The following is a 22,530-nucleotide window of genomic DNA, read 5'->3' on the forward strand; positions in this document are numbered from 1 at the left end:
AGTCCTAGAATTCAACGGTTGGTTCATCCAAAACCACTGACTAAGGGGTCCAAAGTTTAAAGAGCTCTTTGATCATGCTTCCGGCCGCACCTCAGTTTTATATGGGCAACAGGTGCAACTGCCTTATATTGAATGGGACCGTTGATGCGGTCTCTATAGGGTGCCATTGCACTGTTCTGCTTTGAAGATCAGGTTGCCAGCTGGCCTGGAGACAAATGTTTTGTCCCTTTAATAGAGACTTAAGGACTAAGCAGTTCAAGTGTCGGGTAGTCTCCCTGGCTCCTTCCTTGGAAAAAGATACGCTTGACCAAAGTCCCAGGAGCCTCCACAAAAATCACTCCTGTGTCATAACCCCTACCCTCCAAGTGTATTCCTATGTCTGGAGCCAGCAGCTTCTGGTGGCCAAGAGGCAAATACCATCCCATAAAGCCTCTGTTCAAGAGACAGGACATATCTTTTTCCTCTAGACCTGTAGGCAACTGCAGCAATGCACAAATATCGCCTTATTAGCTAGGTGTACTATCAGCTCTGTAACTCAAGGTTCAAAAGGCTTGTTAGTCAATGTGATGTTCACTTGATCCATGTGCAGCTGGGAGGTGAAGAATCTGGCCTCTAGGTTAGCAGGGCAGAAGCAGCAGTGTAAAAAGAGTTCAGATTCAGTTCCAGAAAAATAAAATAGCTTCAGACTCAAACAATACCTGTGGGATTTCTGATAGGCCTTCTCTGAAACCATCCCTGGCCTAAAAATAATCTATTAGACTGGAAGATGAGACTGAGGCCGTAGCCCACTCCCTTGATTTGAGAGCCCTTGAAAACACACCCAATTCCTGTGTTGTGGGTCACCGAAGAGGCATGAATATTTTTTGGCTCTATTAATCTTTTCCCGACGAATGTCAATGGGCATTCACATGGGGAAACTTTTCCCCGACTGTGGCAGTAAAATTGTTGTGCCTTGCTTGTTGCTTTCTCCAGAGGCTGCTGTGTTTAAAAGAATCATACTGGAAACTGTAATGCCTCCGTTCCTTTTAAATAGCCACTGGGATGTATGATAGTCTCTTAATTAAAACAATGCTTGTGTACATGGATTCGGGGCTGGATTTTTTATCCGTCACTATTAGGAAGAAAGATTTTAGGTGGGTAACCCTGATGGTCTGAAGCAGGGGTAGTCAAACTGCGGCCCTCCAGATGTCCATGGACTACAATTTCCATGAGCCCCTGCCAGCATTCACTGGCAGGGGCTCATGGGAATTGTAGTCCATGGACAGCTGGAGGGCCGCAGTTTGACTACCCCTGGTCTGAAGCAACAGAACAAAGTTTGAGTCCAGTGGCACCTTTAAAACCAACAAAGTTTAATTCTGGGTTTAAGCATTAGTGGTCATGCACATGTCTTCAGATATAATCTGAATAAATGTTTATGCACACAAAAACGTATGCCCAGAATTAAATTTGTTGGTCTTAAACTTTGTTCTGTTGGGAAGAGAGCTGTTTAAAATAAGAGTGATATCAGCACACCTCAGCATAAAAGAAATAGAATTAATAAAACAATATATCAAACTATTGTGCCAATATGGTGGTTGTGCAAAGTGCCATCAAGTCACAAAGCCCTGTGGGATTTTGAAGGCAAGAGACATTCAGAGGTGATTTGTTATTGAATGACAATATGTCAGATCCAGGTATTTGTAGGTGGTCTCCCATCCAAATACCTATTGAGCTTCAGAGATCTGATGAGATCATGTTAGCCTGGGCTATCCAGGCCAGGGATACTGTGAGAATATAATTAGCTTAAAACCAATCCATTTTGTAGATTAACTGCTCTTTTCATTGGACCACTGGCTTCCTGTTGAAATCTTGAGACATAAATTATTGGTGCAATGTAATTCCACATAGCTATGCCATGACAAAGCTGGATGTTCTAATCCCACTTGGTAACAAGCTCCTTTCACCCCACCCTTCTGCTGTTTATGCCTAAGGGTATACATATATCTGTCAAATGAACATAACTCTTCATAGAATCATAGAACAATAGAGTTGGAAGGGATATAATGGGTCATCTAGTCCAACCCCCTGCACTATGCAGGACACTCACATCCCTATCACTCATCTACTGTAACCTGCCACCCCCTTGAGACTTCACAGAATCAGCCTCTCCGTCAGGTGGCTATCCAGCCTCTGTTTAAAAGTTTCCAAAGATGGAAAGCCCACCACCTCCGAGGAAGCCTATTCCACCGAGAAACCGCTCTAACTGTCAGGAACTTCTTCTGCATATTTAGACGGAATTTCTTTTGAATTAATTTCATCCCATTGGTTGTGGTCCGTCCCTCCGGGAAAAGAGAGAACACCTCTGCTCCATCCTCTATATGGCACCCTTTTAAATACTTGAAGATGTATCAGATCCCCTCTCAGTTGTCTCCTCTCTAGGCTAAACAGACCAAGCTCCCCCAACCTTTCTTCATACATCCTGGTCTCTAAACTCCTCACTATCTTTGTTGCCCTCCTCTGGACACACTCCAGTTTGTCCCTCTTCAACTGGGGTGCCCAAAACTGAATGCAGTGAAGCCAAACCAGAGCAGAGTACAGAGCTTCTAAAGTGAGCACTGACTGACAAAATTGCATCCTGGAATAAAGTCTGATTCAGGTGGGTAAGCTGTGATGGTCTGAGGCAATAGGACAAAGTCTGAGTCCAATGGCAACTTTAAGATCAACAAAACAAAGTTCAATTCTGAGTATAAGGTTTTTTATGCACGCACATTTCTTCAGATACGTTGAAACAAGACTTCCTCAACCATTACATATAGGTGTGGCAGTTTGGTTGCCAGGAAGGGCTAATTAGAGTCAAGATGCATAAGTAACTGAGAGATAAGAAATAGCTAAAATTGTATTAAAGCAGTTGATAAGACCTGTGAATATCAGCAAATTAGCATCCAGATAATAAAAAGTTAACAAACAGATGTGAGAACTATGTTTGAGTCCAGTGTCACCTTAAAGACCGCCCAAGTTTAAATCTGGTTATAAGTTTGAACTGAACGACTTCGCATTCAGGACACAAACTTGCCTTCAAGAATCACAAAACAGAGAAACCTGCTGGAGAACATCTCAGCTCCCCCCCCCCCCCCGCACTCAATGGGGAACCTCAACAAAGCTGTTTTATTGCATTTAGCCCTGACACATTGAATGATACAGAAGTTACAAAGTAGGAACATACAGCAACAGATAGCACACAGAGATGGACTGCAATACAGGCTGTATCTCAAGACTTCCTATATAGCATCCCTTATTTGTTCTACACAAGCATCAACATAACATAAAATCCCTCCAAGCTCTGACTAACCAGAAAGGCAGAAATTATTAAGAAAAGGTGGTTTTAAAAATGTTTTAATACTGATGTCTCCGTAAGATGTTTTAAAACCTGTGGCTACCCGCCCTAAGCTGGCCAGGGCGCTTTCTGCATTCAAAGTTGTTTCGATTCCTACTGAATTGAAGTGGAAGGCCAGGTTACAAATAAAAGGTATTAATTTATAGAACTCATTGCCACAACCTGCAGTGTGTTGAAAGAAGTCCAGTTATACACATACATACAGAGATGTATATATGTTTAGCTGGACTTCTTTCAACGCACTGCAGCTTGTGTAAATTGTATTTACACACACGCACAAATATGTCTCTCTATATATGTACATGTATACTATACTTTCAATGCACTGCAACAGGGCTTCCATAGGATAGCACACATATGTATGTATGTATATATGTATGTGTGTGTGTATATATATATATAATGTATATGTATGTTTATATGTGTGTGTGTGTATATATATATATAATATATAATATATATATTTAATATTCACACACACACTGTTAGGAATGTTGTAAGTTCATGATCCTTTCTTTGTATTGTACCACAAATCTTTCTTTGTAAACCGCCCTGAGCCACTGGGCAGGGCGGTATATAAATCTAATTAATTAACTGAAAGAACTAACTAGATAAATTAATAACGTATGATGCGAGAGAGTGCTTCCTTTCGCGCCCCGTCTCCCTTTTGCAGTCACCCCTTCCCCCCCTTGAGCCCCTCTTTCCAAGTCTCGGGAGACCCTCCAACGCGTCACGTGGAAAGGGGGCCAAGAGGAGTGGCGGCGTCCCGCGGCCAGCCTCCCTCCGTGTTCCTCTGCGGGCGGGAGCTGCGAAACAAACCCCACAGCGCCGGGAAGGTTATTGCTCTTGCGGTTGCCGGGGCCAGCGACTGAGGCGGTTCGGGCGGGCGGTTCCGGGCGCCGCTTTGGCCATGGCGACCTACGTGAGCGAGCTGGAGGTGGCCAAGAAGAACCTGAGCGAGGCGCTGGGCGAGAACGTGAAGCAGTGAGTGATGGCCGCGGCCCCTCTCCCTCCGTCGGACTGGCGGCAGGGGCGGAAGAGAGGGAAAGCGACCTAGGCCCCTCGAGCCTCGGCCTCGATTTTTGCCATGCGCCGGAGCGCCGCTCTCGAGGCTCCCCAAGTGCACGCTGGTTCTGATCTGGCAAAAATCGAGGCCCGTCCAGACCGAAACATGGATTGCATTTCGGTTATGGGTGACTAGAGCTAGGGCAGCCGATGGAGGAAGGGCGGCAGTCAGCATGCGCATAGATGCACGTATACACGGGTATTTAGGCATCTCTGTACACGTGTCTGTGTGTTTCTACGTATATGTTGGATGAGCGATGCCCGTTCTCCATAGCTCTAGTCACACACGGACACACATACATAAATTAGGGTTGCCAGGTCCTTTTTGGTCAGCAGCAGGGGATGGGGGAATAGAGTAGTCAGATCTAGGTTGTGAAACTCTTGGAGATTTGGGGGTGGAGGCTGGGGAGGACAGGGGCAGTCCACCACCCAAAGCATTCATTTTTTCCAGCAGAACTGATCTCAAATGTGGAGATTAGCTGGGATTCCGGGGGATCCCCAGGTCCCACCTGGAGGTTGGCATCCTTAAAATATATTTATTTCATCTCCCTTCCCACCCGGCCCCTCATAACAGGATTGCATGGTAAATCGGCTGTGCAGAGTTTTGCCAGTTTCAGTTCATTGATCGGTGTAACCCTGCAGGAATTGCACTAAAATTTGCTGTTGGTTTTGTGGGCCTTGGACAGGCATAACTGCATAAGACTGCACAGTGACAAAGAATGATCTACTCCCAATTCTGGGTAAAATTACGTTTCATTTGTTAAATTCTACAAAGCAGGCAGTGGCTACTGAAACTGAAAATCAGCCTTCACTATAAAACAGAAAGTGGCAAACTTTAAAATCTGGTTTAGTAGAGGGAAAATGTATGAAGTAGTGTGAAATACTACGTAGAGTTACTACAGTATGAAAATATTTTACTTATGTTACAAGTCTCTGCTGGTCTCTTTTCCTTTGAAATGCATGTCTACTTGGGCTTTCCCTGGCGGCTTTAAAAGGCTAGGATGGACACTGCAGAGAAAGAGGACCATGATTGGAGTAAAGTGTATGTAGGAAAAGTATGGAAAAGGGAGTGAGAACAAGCAGGAGCGGGTTAGTAGATAGCTTGAAGGGGGGAAATTTAGGAACAGATGAGAATCCCCAATAGGGAAGGTCTGCATTACAAGCTTTAAGTAACTTAAGGGTTGTGCTCTTGTGTCTCCCTGGGGATGTCACAACATATTTCTTGGTATCTCAACTAGTCCTTGAGTTCAATCACGCAGTTGGTCCTTCAGCATCATAGGCCCATCAGCTTCTTAGACCTTCTGAATTGACTGACTGTTCGTTTGGTATTCTATTTATTTATTTACTTACTTAATTTATACCTTTTTTCTCCATGGTGACCCAAAGTGGCTTACACTGTTATCCATTTTATCCTCACAACAGCCCTCTGAGGAAGATTAGGTTGAGAATGCCTCAACCAGAAAGCTTCCGAGTCATAGCAGGGATTTGTACCTGGGTATTCTAGATCCCGGTATTCTACCCACTATGGAACACCAGTTCTGTTCCGTAATCTCATAAACAGTAGGATTTATAAATGCCAAGGATAGTTTATTTCCAGTAAACGAAACAAAGATTCAAGCGGCTTTATCAATAGACTGTTTTGTAAAGTTTGAAAGCGGTGGGGCTGTAAGTTGACTTGAAAATGCTGACACTTTGCCTATTTTGAACCCTTTATCTGGAATCAGGGTAGAAATGACATTCTAGGATAGACCCTTCCCTTGGTCTTTTTAAGACTAGATTCCTTGTTGTGTAACATCTGCAAATTATAGATGTGATCATTTAGAACTTGAGTTCCCCCTGCTGGTAGTTCAGCCACATCAATGACAAAATGGCTGTTGCTTTGAAGGGCAGGTTGTCATAAAACACTAGGATTCTACATTTCATAACAACACAATGGTAAGATATACTTTGATCCTGTCAGATTTCATCCTCAAATAGCCAGTGAAAAAGTGACGCATTACTCCAACCTGGTATAGCTCACTTTTAGAGACTTCGGGTTGTCTGCTGTGACCATAGCAGTGTTTGTGGAATAGAACTTCCCGCTGCTGGGTGGTCATGGTGATAGAGGCCCTTTGCAAATGGTACTGAGGGGGGTATGCAGTGGGAGGGTGGAAATCTCAAGCAAACAGAGGTACCTTTTGTACAAAGCAACACATGGGGTCCAACAAATTATTTGTAAAATGTCCTGCAAGATTAAAATAAGGGTGACAGTGTGTAAAGGAAGGCAGGGACTCTGTATGTTTGAATAGTTAAGAGGGATTTTTGCAGCCAACTTCTCCCACCTTCACTTTTGCAGGAGCGGCAAAGCTTAACAGGTCCCCTGTTTTACATGCCAGTAAAAGAACTCTCTCATTTGCACCCCAATATCCACATTTAATTTCTTTGAAATTGGTCATAGGAATGATGTTCTAGTCTAGTCGTATCGGGTGGACAATGGAATAAGTTAACAATAGAAGCCATAGGAATTCTTTTCATTAAAGTATTTGTGGAAAGATCATTTCCAAGGATGGAGCAAAGATACGGGAAAAGCGATTGCAAGGTGATATAGATCAGGGACAGACAGACTTCAGGCTTACAGAATCTTTTCTTTTTACTTTTTAAAGTAGGGAATGGAGTTGGCCAGTCCCAAAATGGTGGCTGCCTTAGAACTGGTTGCAGCTAAATATCCACAATCCCCAAACTAGGGTCACCTGACAGGGCAACATTTCAGAGTTTCTAAAGATAAGTGATCCAACATTATGTCATTAAAAGTTGCATTATGACTAGGAGAGCTACAGGAAGCATGTGACCATTACTAGAGAGGAAATCCTACTTCTCCTACCCCACCACACTGTAGTGGATGACTGACAGGCAGGCAGGCCCTGGTGGTGGACAGGCCACACGGCTGCTGCCTCTCTTTTGGGGACTTCTAGGAGCATGTACCTGCAAATCTTTGGTTAGCCTTTTACATCTTGTCATGTGCACTGCTTTCTAGTGCCAGGCTGTGATCTTAGACCCTCAGTAAAATTTAAAATGGTGGTAAGAAATACTCCAAGTCCCAAGGGAGCCCAAATACTTGGAAACCAGCTTCAATCTGCCCTCCCATTAAAGTTACTGTCCTCTCAGGTCCTGGAGCAGACAATCCTTGCAATTCTTATACTCGAGGAAATGACCTGATGGGCCCTTTAAGAGAAAAAGGATAGATTTTGATAGGAAGAGCTTATCACTTACAGTATGCTGTTTATACTTTGCACAGGTACTGGGCTAATTTAAAGCTGTGGTTTAAGCAAAAGATCAGCAAAGAAGAGTTTGACCTGGAAGCTCGAAGGCTCCTCACACAAGACAATGGTAAGGAAAGCCATCTCTGAGTTCTTTTGCCTATATTCCACATTCCCATCAATAAACGTGCATTACTGTGCCATCAGCCACATGTCAGTCTACAACGGCTCTTTCAGCTATGCTGGGTCATAGGAAAAGTGAAATTACACCACGACTAATGAAGACTTTATTTACTCCCCTTCCATCCTCCATTTTCTGAGATTTCTCTGGGCATTACTGATACATTCCCAAGTCTATTTTTACAGCAGCCTTAAAGGCTTTTTAGAACATGAAAGCTGAGATTCTCAGGCTGCTGAAATATGTGTCTACTAGTATCCAATTCTTCACTTTTACATAGAATAAAAAAACTAAATGTAAAGTTATTGTACACAGCTGTATTGTTTTACTGTAATAATTCTTATATGAGTAAGGATTGTGACACTACATGTTTACATACACAGCTGGTGCTGTTTATTTCCTTGTTTTTCCACTTGTACGCCACTCTTTCCCTGAGGGCTCAGGATGACTCACAGCAATTATAAATCACATAAAATCACCTGTCCTAAAAATTATTATTAACATTAAAAGCATGCTTAAAGTTTCAGAGAGAGGGGCACGTAAAGTGCATCCATTATCATTGGTGGTAGATGGTTAATTTGTAGATTGGGCACTTTAAAGTAGGGAATGGAGTTCCCCCAGAAAAGCTCTACGCTCCACCACTTCCAACAGGCTGTGGATCCCTGGCCCATCAGACTTCAACAAGGGCCAGGGCCTTTTCAGTCCTGGCCCCCACCTGGTGGAATGAGCTCCCCGAAGAGATCAGGGCCCTGCTGGAACTTCCACAATTCTGCAGGGCCTGCAAAAGGGAGCTCTTCCACCAGGCATTTGCTTCAGGTCAATGGACCCATAACATCTCTCAGACTGAGAGGTCGAATCTACCAAGGGAGTGTCAAAGTTATTGTTGAAATACTGTTCTAGTTGGTATGTTACTGTTATATTGTTATATTGATATAATTTCTATGTAGATGTTCCAAAATGTTTTATGTAAAGTGCCCAGAGTTGTAGGGAAGGGTGGTATACAAATATAAATAATAATAAGTAGGGAGGGTAGAGTTTTGATATTATTTCTTGACCTCAACCATAGGCCCGGTGAAATAGCTCTGTTTTACAGGCCCTGCGGAACTGTTTATGGACCTGCAGGGCCTTGATCTCATTCAGCAGAGCATTCCACAGGGTGGAAAAAGCCATAGACCTGGTTGAAATTAGTTTGACCTCTTTGGGGTTGAAGATACAAACACAAAAATAATGGCAAGGCTACTTCTTTATGAATTACTTCTGCTTTGTTTCCTCTTCCCCTTCCTTTTGGCAGTCCATTCGCACAACGATTTCCTCTTGGCGATTCTCACACGATGTCAGATCTTGGTTTCTGCACCTGGTAAGTCAACTATAAAAATTCTCAAGCCTCTGGACTGAAACATATAGCTGAAGGATGCTTACCTCAAGTAATGTTAGACTTTATGAACGTTCATTTAAGCATTTGCCTCCCCCCCCCCAGTGAGACACACAAAGTATACATCAACAAACACAGTGTTGATAAACCAGTGTGGGCCAGGAATTAGTTGCTGATTCATCTAGAAGTACTAGATGGCTATGGGCTCATGCTTCTGGCCATGTCCAAGTTTTCTAAGTATCTGAGAATTCAGCTGTGAGTTTCTCAGTATTTTCCCATGCTATAATATGCTTATCAATGTCACTTGAATATGATAGATAAGAACATAAGAAAAGCCATGCTAGATCAGACGCATGGTCCATCTAGTCCAGCATCGTGTCCTATAACAGTGGCCGACCTTATCACGTTATTCCATCCCGGATGACCTCTTAGTTAACACAGTAGATAATAATCAACTCAGAAACTGGGTGTGTATCTCTGATACTGTGATTGACAGATCATTTATCCCGCATTGCAAAAGCTCAGCTATTTAAAATGGATCATTTTAAAAAGGTAAAGGTAAAGGTATCCCCTGTGCAAGCACCGGGTCATGTCTGACCCTTGGGGTGACGCCCTCTAGCGTTTTCATGGCAGACTCAATACGGGGTGGTTTGCCAGTGCCTTCCCCAGTCATTACCGTTTACCCCCCAGCAAGCTGGGTACTCATTTTACCAACCTCGGAAGGATGGAAGGCTGAGTCAACCTTGAGCCGGCTGCTGGGATTGAACTCCCAGCCTCATGGGCAAAGCTTTCAGACAGCTGCCTTACCACTCTGCGCCACAAGAGGCTCATTTTAGATCCTCCTATTGAACTCGGCTTTCAGCCCATTGTCTCAAAGCAGCTTATATTTCCCTGCATTTCCAAACAATGCTATCGGCTCTCTTGACTGGACCTTTCCGGAAAACTCCAAAAGATCAACGCCTCTGTATTTGTGGAGCCTCAGTTGTGGAGGACATTTTATCCTGTCCGTTGTACACCGAACCAAGGAAAAACCGTCTTGCTTGTTTACTAAATGGTTTAAGTGGTCTATCTGAGAAGGAAAAACTGACTTCCTGGTTATCAGATACTAATGCTTTTGTTACCAACAGAACATCATCATTTGCCCTTGCAGCTAAGAAAACAAGAGCTGAAAAGGCGCTAAGGAGAGCAAATATCTAGAATTTCTAGTTTGTCATATACCATCTGAATATTTTTAATTGATTAGTAGGTCTATTCTAATCGGTATTGTTTATTTGTACTATTTTGAAATGTGTTAATAGAATAGAATGAGGTGAGTCACTGAAGCGGGAGGTGCAAACTTAGAATCATAGAATCATAGAGTTGGAAGGGGCCATACAGGCCATCTAGTCCAACCCCCTGCTCAACGCAGGATCAGCCCAAAGCATCCAAGAAAAGTGTGTATCCAACCTTTGCTTGAACACTGCCGGTAAAACTTAAATGGACTCTGGGGAATGGTAGAGGAGAGGAAGGCCTGGAGGATCATTGCCCATGGGGTCGCAATGGGTCAGACACGACCTCGCACCTAACAACAACAATAATTTAAATTCATTTTGCAATGGCTTATGGCTCCATGGGAACTGACTGACAGACTAGCAGTGGCCTGCCAGTTCCTCTGGAAGGCCAGCAACAGAGCACAGAGGCCGAGACTTTCCCCTGATGTTGCCTCCTGGCTCTGGGATTCAGAGGTTTAGTTCTCTGAATGAGGCAGTGCCCCATGGTTAGTAGCCACTGATAGACCTCCATGATATATGTTGTCTGGCCTCCAGAAACAAGCTGCTTCTTTTTTCAAAGCAGCCAGGGGTAGTCAACCTGTGGTCCTCCAGATGTTCATGGACTACAATTCCCATGAGCCCCTGCCAGCAAACACTGGCAGGGGCTCATGGGAATTGTAATCCATGAACATCTGGAGGACCACAGGTTGACTACTCCTGACCTTGGCTACAGTCTGGAGGCTTCTTACCTTGGTCGGGAGTCTTGGAACTGCTGTTGGTACTCTGTAACATCAGAGGTAGTTGAGCCCGGGGGAAGTGAATTGGGGCAGATGAAGTAGGGCTTGTTTTTTCCTCCCCACTTTTTACTACCCAGAGGAGTCTCAAAGCAGCTTACAAACCCCTGTCCCTTCCACTCCCCACAACAGACACCCTGTGAGGGAGGTGGGGCTGAGAGAATTGCTCGGCAGGGAACAGCTCTAAGAGAATTGTGACTAGCCCAGGGTCACCCAGCTGGCTGCACATGGAGGAGTGGGGAGTCAAACCGGGTTCTCCCGATTAGAGTCTGCCACTCTTTAAGCACTACGCCACGCTGGATCTCTATGGGATTGGGGAAAACAGAACAGGGAATCTGCACCTCGATCGAGCCATTTTTCACATTCAGACATGGATGAATGGAATTTGTTATCAAACTAAAACCCTGCCTGTTTTCTGGGTTTGGGATGGTGAGAGAACTTCCCTCTCGACTGGTGCCGTGTTTCCAAATACAGGAGGCTGTTGAGAACTGAGCTAACCAGTGTCAGTTTGCCAGAGGTATTTCTCACAACACCAAAGGTATACCCATTTTTCATTGGTCTACCTGTGGCAAGCACTGTGGCCCCAGCTGTCTGCAGGGTTCTCAGTATGTCCTGCACGGACTTGATGCCAAGGTAGTGCCAGTCTTCTGCAGTGGAGGAGCGGGCAGAACCTCTTGCCCAGCTGTGCTGGTATTTTCTGACTGGGAGACTGTGCTCCCCCAGGAGCAAAGTCAGGAACATAGCAATGGCAGAAGAAACAGAAGGCAACGTAACAGCAACTCTCACAGAGTTCCTCAGAACTAATTTACTACTTACCAACTATGATGTAGCTGACTAACACTCTTCTCCACATTCAGCAATGGAGGTGCTGATCAACACCCTGTAGTGGTAAAAATAAGAACACAGAAATTACATTATTCAAACAGGTGCACACACATTCCCCTCAGGACAGGTTACTAGGAATAGCCCAGGCATGCCACCTCCATCACAGGCGTATGAGGAGAATTGCTGCTGTACATAGTGAGCTTTATGACAGCTGAGATGAAAGCTTTCTTGTTTTGCTCAGGGCAAGGTACTGCACACACAAAAATGAAACTAGCCTCTTATTTAATAAGTATTTTATGAGGGATGCCATGCACACTGTAAATATGTGACTTCCAAGGGCTTGACAGAGAGGTGTGGCCAGCTGGCATCACTTCCAGAGTTACTCAAAGTCTGAAAAATATTTCAGAAGTTACTCCATGGTCAAAAGGCTGAGAAAGTCTGCAGTATGGGGTATGCCCCAAACAAAGCAATACATATCGCTTAAAAGTTCACAGAGGTTAACAATTGCTCTAATCCCTTGATAAAAGGGTCCTCTGGAATTGAAGAAACAGTGCAACAGTATAAAGTATGAAATAACTGTAGTGGTGAGAGCTGCTTAAGATTTCAGTTTTTGGCCCTGTCCCCTTTATAAAAAGCTCTCCTGCACAATTCTGTTCTACTTTGTAAAATTGCATATTTAAATACTATGTCCATGAGGATGATGAAAGGCTATTGTCTGTAGTTTGAAGACCAAAATACATGTGTCTCTCGCCATTCGCGTCACGCAGCAACCTTTCGATGACATTATGTTCGTGTTTTCAAGTTTATCTCTGCCACCGTGGAAGCGAGGAACTTCTATATGGAAGCAGAACACTCCAGAGCTCCCCAGGCACCCTGATATCCCTTGGCCCACTCTGCTTTGTCCTTTCTGATATTGTCCCTGTTGTAGCATCTGCCAAGTACCATATGATAAACGAACCTTGTTTGGCAGCTAGTCGGTTCTGCCAGCCTCACAATCGCTAAGCAAAAAGCAGATAACTCTGGGCAGAGGGGAGATTTCTCTCTGCAGCAGCCAGGACAATCTTTGAGTGCTGAAACCTCTTTCCGAGGTGCCGCATCCCTGCTTGTTCTGCCCTGCAAAGATAGGTGTGTGGCCTTTTGTGCAGCCCTTTCCTGTTCTTTTCTACATGTTTGATCACGCAGTGTCCGGTAGGGCCACGTTAGCGATGTGTCAAAAGTGTCATAACGAAGGAGACAAAGGAGGAATAAACGGAAATTCAAGAAACGTCTTTTAAGTGCTCATTTAAATAGACAAGGGATGACTAAGCCGCTAAGAGCCAGATGGGGAAAGGGTAAAACACAAAGCTAAGAGTGAGCAGGGGGAAGCAGGCTGTACACTGCGGCACAGCACAAGTGTAGAATAAAAACAAAGAGTAAATTATAGTTGATTAACTTTGGGATCAGTTTTAAAGCAGGAAATCCCAACATGGTGCCCCTTAGTACCATCATGACCATCAGCAACTTTCCTGGTGCCCACCAAGTGTTTTTAGACAGTGAATGAGGCCGGGTGGGTCTCTTGCCCATTGGGGTTTCTGCTTGGCCCCTGGAGATCTGGTTGGCTGTGCAGGTTAGAATAATATTGATTCAATTGCAGCTGCCACCAGAGTGTTGGTTTTATTCTTTCTCAGTCCTCTTTCCTGGTGTATTTTTAAATTGACCCTCTTCACCTCTGCACTCAGGCTTCCTAAGTGGGGTTGACTTTGCCTTCTCCGACAGCAGTTTTTGTAATTCCATCCACGAATTCTGTAATTCTGTCCACAACCCTTTGTCAGAATTTCAATGGTGCCCTCAGGCTCAAAAAGGTTGGGGACCCCTGTTTTAAGTAACCGAGGGCTGCTCTAGTTGCAGCTCTACCTTTGAAAAATCCCATGTCCTAAGAACGTAAGAAGAGGCATGCTGAATGTGACCAAAGTCTCACCAAGTTCAGCATTTTGAAGAAGAGTTGGGTTTTATATGCTGCTTTTCTCTACCAGGAGTCTCAAAGAGGCTTACAATTGCCTTCCCTTCCCTCTCCCCACAACAGGTACCCTGTGAGGTAGGTGAGGCTAAGCAAGCCCTGATATTACTGCTTGGTCAGAACAGCCTCTTAACAGGGCTGTGACTAGCCCAAGGTCACCCAGCTGGCTGCATGTGCAGGAGTGGGGAATCAGATTATAAGCCGCCACTCTTCATCGCTACATCACACTGTAATGGTTTGCTCACTCAGTAGCCAACCAACTGTAGCCCTGCAGGGCAGCCCAACTACAGTTTGGCGTTTTTCGTGTCCCAGCAGTGACATGGGCTGTACTATGTACAGTCCAAATGAAGCTCAAGGATTGGAGTCTATAGAGCTGAGCTGGTTTCTGTTGCTGACAGCACTCAAGTTTTTAAACGGGGCAGCTTCTGCCTTTCTCTTAAAAACCCTGACATAATTGTTCACAACGCTCTTGGCTGTCCACGTGCAGTTAGCAAGATGTTGAAAACAACATACTTTCCAGGGCTCTGCTGAGGCATGTAATATAAACAGGCACTAAAAGAGAATCTTTTCCCTAGAAAACAGAGTTTATAAATAATGTTTGTGTTCAGAGATGTGCAAGTTTTGCTTTAATTTTTGTTTGGGTAGCCCTCTTGCCAAAATCAAAACAGCATTACAACTGTGGGGAAGCCTTAAAATGAAATTTGTCAGATGGCCAAGAGGCTGCTGGTGTGCTATTTTTTAAAAAAAACCCAAAACATCTTCCTCTGCATAAGGAGCCTGTGGCTCAGAAATGGATTTTGAATTGAACTATGCACGAGGGGAGATCAAGAGCTCTTTGGTGTTAAATTTTCTTCTAATGTTTACTCTGTGAATGCAGCACTATCCTTGCTGAGTCTGAATCTGGCTGTTTTCTCCTTTCCCATTTCCAGAGGGTGCTGGCTCTCTGCCCTGGACCGGAGGCTCGGCAACAAAACCTGGCAAGCCCAAAGGGAAGAAAAAGTTTTCTTCCGCCCGACAGAAGTTTGATGTAAGTGTGTGTGCGCATTACGAAAGACCATGTCTTTTCTCAGGTGCGCTGGAAACGGAATCAGTAGGTTGAGCCCAGGGAGCAGAACTTGAACATGTTGGACTGAATCCAACCACCTGTTTCACGGTTGAAAAAAGGGGAGATGTGTTCCCTTTGACCACCCAAAAACCCTCTGCTGGAGATAAGGGGCTCATTACTTTCCCAGCTCTTCACCTGGGAGTTTGGCTGTAAAGGGTTTTTAAAAAAATCTGTTTGCTTTTTAATTTGCCTGAAGCATTGGGAACAGGGCAGGAGATGTTCTCCACACAACATACAGCCCTTACTTAGCATTGCAGCCAGCTAGATAACCCGAATCCCTTTGTTTACTTCGGATAGCACCGGTTCCAGCCCCAGAATCCATTATCAGGAGCCCCGCAGTTTATGGCCAAGGACCCCCAAGAAGACGATGACCTGAAGCTGTGCTCACACACTATGATGCTCCCCACTTGGGGCCAGCTGGAGGGACGGATGATCGTGACGGCTTACGAGCACGGCCTGGATAATGTCACCGAGGAGGCGGTGACGGTCATTGTCTATGCTGTGGAGGTGAGAGATCCAGAACAGGGGCAACCGTTTGCATGGCTCTGATGGCAGAAAACCGCAAAAACCCTTCCCGTGTTGTGTGGAGTGGGAGAAGACAACCTCTGGGCTGTAATCTATTTATAGAAAAAGATGCAAAACAGACACCTCTCCGTGTGTTATATTAATGATTATTTTCCCAGTGTGTGATCAAACAGGCCTCTCACTCTCTTTTCTTTCTTTCTCTCTTTTCTTTTTCTCTCTTTTCTCTCTTTTCTTTCGTTCTTTCGTTCTTTCGTTCTTTTGTTCGTTCGTTCGTTCGTTCTCTCTCTTGGTCTCTCTCTCATTCTCTTTCTTTCTATGAGGGTTTTGTTGTTGTTCATAAAGGACCTAATATGGTGCTTTGCAAAATAAGACAAACCAAAGCCTGATTCTCATGCAAAGGCTTGAATTCCTGAAAATCTGAAGGGGGTGGTGGTGGTGGTAAAAGGGATGTTTGTTTTTAAAGAAGGGAAGCTTCCAGATAAGTCAGTAGCCGGTACTTACTTGTGTTTGCAGACAGAAAGGTCTATAGGGCCTCAGTGTATACCCAGACTCCCCAGGGATTGTCCTGATCCTTTTTGGTTTCCTTTCCCCAGGAGCTTAGACTCCTGGGAAAAGGCCAAGGGAAGGATGGGTATGAAGGGCCCTGGTTCATATCAAGTATCTGAAAAACTAAAGACCAGCCTATATGTGAAATAAGCTACTTGCTGTTCAGATATCTGCTGTATTCACATCAGAAGTGGAGGGCAAAGGGCCTAGTTTCTGCACCGAAAGATCTGGACTCACCTGTCTTTTCTTCTCCATCCTTTGCTTCAGGAACGTTTTTTCCAGCCTGGTCTCAAAAGCAAGGGGCAAGAAGGAGCCCTTCCTCTATAAACCCCTTTGTAATTTTAGGCTCTTTGCCTCCCTGCTCTGTGCACCATTGGGACAGACATGTAAATAACTAAACATGGCTCTCCCCATTACATCTAGGCTAGCCCTTGGTGTCTGGTGGTTTGGACAGCCGTGTTCCCAGCATGTCTGTGTTGACCTTCCCTAAGGGTGCCCGCCCACAAGCCCCCGCTGTCCCTTTCTGATCTCACGCCTTGGCATTGGGCTTTGTCTCTGCAGAAGCATCTCAAGGATATCCTCGCGTCGGTAATATCCAGGCGAAAGGCCTACCGCCTGAAGGACGGCAACTTCAGGTATGCCTTTGGAAGCAACGTCAGCCCTCAGCCTTATCTGAAGAACAGCGTCGTCGCTTACAACAATTTAACCGAATGGTAAGGAAAGTGCTCATTTGTGTCACAGCAGGGGATGGAATTCAGGCAATTGCTCTTTTGGAATACTGTATGCTTAAGCACTTAGAAGCAAGTCATAATTTTGACACACCCATCTGGTGCTTCTTGATACAAGGAGAAGTTTGACAGTTTGTCTTTCCCCCCTGCTATAGAGGAAAGCATACTGTAGGGCAGGGGTAGTCAACCTGTGGTCCTCCAGATGTTCACGGACTACAATTCCCATGATCCCCTGCCAGCAAATGCTGGCAGGGGCTCATGGGAATTGTAGTCCATGAACATCTGGAGGACCACAGGTTGACTACCCCTGCTTTAGGGCATTGCCCAATTAACACCTTCTTTCTTCACTGTTACTTGTGGCAGTGCAGGTTACAACGTTAGGTGAAAGAGCTGTCAGTCAAGTTCTCACCTTGCTTCTCATTTAGCAGCTAACCATGCAATCGGTGGCAGATAAAAGCTTATTCTATAAGGACCCACCTCCTAAAGCCAAGCTTCCAAGATGTAATTGCAATTAACAACCAGGTTGGGTAAACAGATCCTGAATAATTACAGGAGGCTTAAATAGCAAATTTGTCACTTAGTGGCTTGGAACTGGCTCAGGCGAAATCCAGTTTTTATAAAGGCTTTGAATTATAAATGCATGTTTCTAGGATTCGGACGAAGCCCGAATCAACTGTTGAGGGGGAAGAGTCTCATGTGCATATCTGCCTTTTCGAAATGTAACGTTGGGTCATTTGATCCCCATTCCTCGTCTCTCTCTTTCTAGCCCTCCAACCTGCTTAGCCCCTCCTCCTGGTCAGAACCTGGCTTCCCACCCGCCTCCTGATGATGCTGAACAGCAGGCCGCCCTCCTCCTTGCCTGTTCCGGGGATACCGCACCGGCCTCTCTGCCGCCTGTGAACATGTATGACCTCTTTGAGGCGTTGCAGGTAATTTTCTTGTCCCACTGATTAGCTTCTCCTGGAGGGAGGTGTCTTCTGGCAAAGACCCCAGTTTGAACAACCTCCCCGGGAAGTCGTTCTCTTCTTTCTCATCAATATGTGCCACATAGACTTCTCTCTTACGTGTGACGAGTAACCAAGCTCCAGCTTTAGATCTAAGTTTAAGGCGCAAATTAATTCTCTGCCACAGCCCCATAAGTCCAGGAAAGCAGACCTTTCTCTACTGCATACATTTCAGATCTAGGTTTTTGCAAATTAACCTACCATTTTCGCTGTGAATTCTGAGCATGGATTGGGGATGCAAAGTCTTGTGCCTCATGTTGTTCTTGCAAACTAGGAACCTGAAGGTGAAGTAACCTGACAATTAGAAAATGCAGTTATTTATTGCATGGTACACCTCCATGATGGTGCTCGGGTGGGCTGCATGAGCAAGATCCATGGGGGTCCTCAGTGATGCCCAATCACTTCAGCCAGGCAAAGGCTTCCACACACCATTTCTCCTCCAGATAACTCACTCCCAAGATGGCCTTGATCAGCAGGAAAGACCAGCTTGATTGGCATTGCCAACAGGAGCAAGGCCTGTTCTCAGAGCAGTCCTCGGTGTGCTGCCTGCCTACCCCAGCATGGCCAGGAGTGTTCCACAGGCTCAGGAAGGGCTCAAGGTGGCGGAGAAAGACCAGGATGGAGGTCACAGACTTTTCCCACAGGGGCAGAGGGATCTGGACAGGATTGCCAGCTAGATGGCAGCCGCAAGTGAGAACCACTTTAAAAATAAAATTCTTTATTTACTGACAAAGAAAAAAGAAAAAGCGGGTTATAAAGCCAACTCTTCTTCTTTAGCATGGGGATTTTAGTTTTGCTTGAAGAATTAGGGATTTTTTGTAAGCCCCAGATTTGTTGCTAACGAGATTTCTTCCATGCGTGCGCCACCTGCAGATCCACCGGGAAGTGATGCCTGCTCACACCATCTACGCACTCAACATCGAAAGAATCATCTTGAAGCTCTGGCACCCGAACCACGAAGAGCTGCAGCAAGACAAAATCCACCGGCAGCGCTTGGCGGCAAAGGAAGGGCTCCTGATGTGCTGAGGCTCGCAATGGCCTTCCTTGGACCTGCCTAGTCGGGCATCTGGACTTTGCCCAGCCATGCAGGCATCTCCCGGTGGAAACATGGACATCGTTCCTATGGGAAGATGACTCGAGATGCAGGGGGGCATTGTGTTCACTACCAGAAAGCCACGAGGCAAAAAATCCCCAAACCCACAACACCCAACCAGGTCTTCCTCAAGGTGCTTCAGTGGGGTGTTGTTCACCTTCAAACAAACACAAATCATCCTGGACAGACTGGTGCCATGCTGGTTAAAAAAAAGAAAACGAGTTGTGGAAGTGTGAAATCCTGGGCCGTCGCTTTGTTCCTGTGGCTGTCGGACCAGCATGAAGGATGGTGGTCGGCAAGCAACCAGTTCCCGTCCTGCAGGGTGCACTGGCCAGCTGCCGGTTATTATGGTGACGGTGTTCGAACCACAGCTCTGAGCTGCCTTGGCTGTAAACATGCCCTCAGCCTAGGTGCTCTTGTTTTTCTGTGTCGCAGTTTTATGACCAGTGGGCCTCATCCCGTGCCATGTCAATAAACTCAGTTCTGCGGCAATTTTCATAAAACGGGATATTTGGGTTTTGTTTTTTTTTAAAAAAACGGTCAGCACTTCAACAGCAGTTTGGAAAAATCGGGTTATGCTTTATAGCAGGGGTAGTCAAACTGCGTCCCTACAGATGTCCATGGACTACAATTCCCATGTGCCCCTGCCAGCATTTGCCACACTTTGACTACCCCTGCTTTATAGCATCACTCAGTCCTACAGGGTTGCACCACAGGGAAGCAGTGCCCATGTGAAGGACGGTCCGTGGCTCCATGGAAGAGTTTGTGTTTAGTATGTGGAAGGCCCCACATTCAATCCTCGGCAGCATCTCCAGTTAATGAAGGACAAGGGAGGAGGTGATGGGAAAGACATCTGCTTGAGACCATGGAGACCCGCTGCCAGTCTGCTTAGACAGTACTGACTCTGAAGGATCAAGGGTCCGGTTCTATATAAAGCTGATTCATGCGATTCACATGTCTGAGGGCTCAAGTGTCTTTAGGACTGCAGCTATCGCCTACGTCTTGAATAAGCCAGTCTTAGGACCAGACTACATGTTATGCTTTTCTCATCGGGACTTGCAGCCATAGGGGGTAAGTTCCCCAAAGAAACCGGGGCCTGATTCCAGTTGGGACTTTGACATGGAGGGGAGGTGATGCTTGTGCACCACCACCACCTCCGCTGCTAGTTTGCTAACCCAAAAGGGTGCCGGGGAGGCAATTAGTTGCCTAGCTGGGGTGGGTGTGCATATGCACTAAATTCTTGCATGGGAAGCCCACAGACAGGGCAAAGGATGACTTTGATGTTGTTTGGGGTCAGGAAAAATAGCACAGGGGACAGCAGGAGCCCTTCCTTCCCTTTCACTGCAGTGCTGACCAGAATCAGGCCCCTGTGGTGATTCTAAATGGTGTTCCCAAGGGGAACTTAGGCAAAGAATGAACTATCTCTGCTTGGGTGACCCAAGGTAGCTTTACGCTGCTCCATTTTATCCTCATAAAAACCCAGTGCACTTCGTTAGCCTGAGAATGTGTAACTGGCTCAAGGTCACCCAGTGCACTTCCATTGCTGAGAGGGGATTGGTCTCCCAGTTCCTCGTCCAACATTTTTAGCCACGACAGCAGTCTGGAATTTGTTGGAATGGGCAAGATCTGTTGTGTGCATGATTCAAGAGCATATTTGGAATATGCTATAGGGGGCATCAGAAACTATAGGTATTCAGCATAGTTAGATTAAGAACATCCTGATATTTTGCAAATAGTCTTCTCCAGTATCCTGATCAGCTCAGTGGAGACTTCCTGATCCTTTCAGCACACTTCCTCCTTACTTGCCTCCAGACAGAATGAAGATAACAGAACATTTAGATAGGAACTTTCCTCCCTCCCTCCCTTCCTTAAGAAGTCACAGTTTATAATTCCTTCCTTCCTTCCTTCCTTCCTTCCTTCCTTCCTTCCTTCCTTCCTTCCTTCCTTCCTTCCTTCCTTCCTTCCTTCCTTCCTTCCTTCCTTCCTTCCTTCCTTCCTTCCTTCCTTCCGAAGTCACATTTTATAATCCCTCCCTCCCTGTTTTTCTTTTCTACAAAACTATTTTATTAAGCAGGCTGATGTTCTGCTCTGCATGTTTAAACTCTGCCAACAGGATTAAACCCTACTGAATAAAATGGTTTTTAATGCTGACTAAGATCTGCTTCTAAATTCTACCGCCCCCAAGCTTATTAGGATGGTTAATAGTGATCAAGGCATCGCTGACTTTTGACAAAATGCTTTTTTCACTGGGGACTTACTTAGGAGATCTAGGGTTATGCTCAGATATGTAGTTAGGGTGATGCAGCTCCTCTTAAACAATTTTGAGGCAGATGTTTTTAAAAAGGGCTGAAAGAGAAACTGCAAATGTACATGGGAGAATGATAATTTGTTAGTGTGGTTTAACTTGGGGGAAAAATGACAGAAAGATGACAAAAGGTCGTTTGTTTGCAAATCTCGAGTCAGAACATGGAGATGTGTCTGGGAAAGGGACAGATTGCCCCTGCAGTCTCCTCAGCAACAGCTGGATTTCTCATTTCAAGGAGGCCGAAAAGCACCGTCTGAAGAACAGCCTGTCTACAGGCACATGGAAGTATTTAGTCTGCCTGCAATCCACAGCGTCATCCTTCATCCCTGCCCCAGTTCACAAACAAGTATCACAGAGTGTATTTCCTGCAGCTCAGTCTTGAGAGTTTGCTGAGGAACAGTCTCTGCTATGTTCAGCAGAGCTTAATCTGAGAGAACGTGTGCGCAGGCAGCCTTGCCAGGGTACTGGAGGGGATCAAAAGCAGAGTGGCCGTGCCTTGCTCAAAGCCACTGGAGCCAGGGCAGAGAATGTCACCTCTGCTGCAAACGCATTCAGATCTCAAGCCATCTGCTATATGAGGATAATATTACCAGCCTTCTTTAGTCTTTGTTCATGCCATAATCCACCTTCTCCCTGAGACTCAGGGTAGATTATGTAATGTAGGTAGCCCAACCTTTCTGAGTCTGGGCACCTCTGGAATTTTTACATGGTGTGGGGGGGCACTCCCAAAATGGCTGCCAGAAAAGAGCTGCTTCAGGAAGCTGCGCCAGTCACAAAATGGTGGCCACAGCTGATCTTCAGTCACTAAGTGAAGATTCTTGTGGTGGCAGCTGCTGCCAAAGAAACATATTTTTTTTAAAAAATGACACAGTCAATCAGAAGCTTTGCCCACCTGGCCCTGCCCATTTTCTAAAAATGTCTGGGAAATGCTAAGGAAGGTGTTGGTAGACTCCTGGCCCTGATTTAGCATAAGTCAGGATGAGGAAACACCACAGCTGAGGTTGGAAAAATATTGTCTAAAATACTGTCCTCCTTACTTGAGAATCTATCCACCCCTATCTAGCCCACTAGACCCCTCAATGTTGGACAGTCCCCCTCTGTAAGGGCATATGTATACAGAAATAGAAGATGCAGT

General features: G+C 45.4%; 1 protein-coding gene across 1 annotated transcript; it reads left to right on the forward strand.

Annotated features, from left to right (window-relative positions):
- The first annotated feature begins 4,136 nt into the window (after positions 1-4,136).
- Positions 4,137-19,598, forward strand: TADA1 (transcriptional adaptor 1). Its single transcript, XM_077332567.1, has 8 exons — positions 4,137-4,357; positions 7,713-7,804; positions 9,144-9,209; positions 15,019-15,116; positions 15,492-15,701; positions 16,827-16,978; positions 17,760-17,922; positions 18,871-19,598. The coding sequence occupies exons 1-8, from the start codon at positions 4,284-4,286 to the stop codon at positions 19,021-19,023; spliced, it is 1,008 nt and encodes a 335-aa protein (XP_077188682.1). The 5' UTR covers positions 4,137-4,283; the 3' UTR covers positions 19,024-19,598.
- Positions 19,599-22,530: the final 2,932 nt, after the last annotated feature.

Source organism: Paroedura picta, chromosome 4 (genome assembly GCF_049243985.1).
Source record: "Paroedura picta isolate Pp20150507F chromosome 4, Ppicta_v3.0, whole genome shotgun sequence".
In the NCBI taxonomy this organism is placed as follows: Eukaryota; Metazoa; Chordata; class Lepidosauria; order Squamata; family Gekkonidae; genus Paroedura; species Paroedura picta.

Bases quoted from the DNA above. Each gene is read 5' to 3' on its own strand.
- TADA1 (XM_077332567.1), top strand. From the start codon at position 4,284: ATGGCGACCTACGTGAGCGAGCTGGAGGTGGCCAAGAAGAACCTGAGC. The intron at 9,210-15,018 runs GTAAGTCAACTA...TCCCATTTCCAG, and splicing joins GATCTTGGTTTCTGCACCTG to AGGGTGCTGGCTCTCTGCCC. The intron at 15,702-16,826 runs GTGAGAGATCCA...TTGTCTCTGCAG, and splicing joins TCATTGTCTATGCTGTGGAG to AAGCATCTCAAGGATATCCT.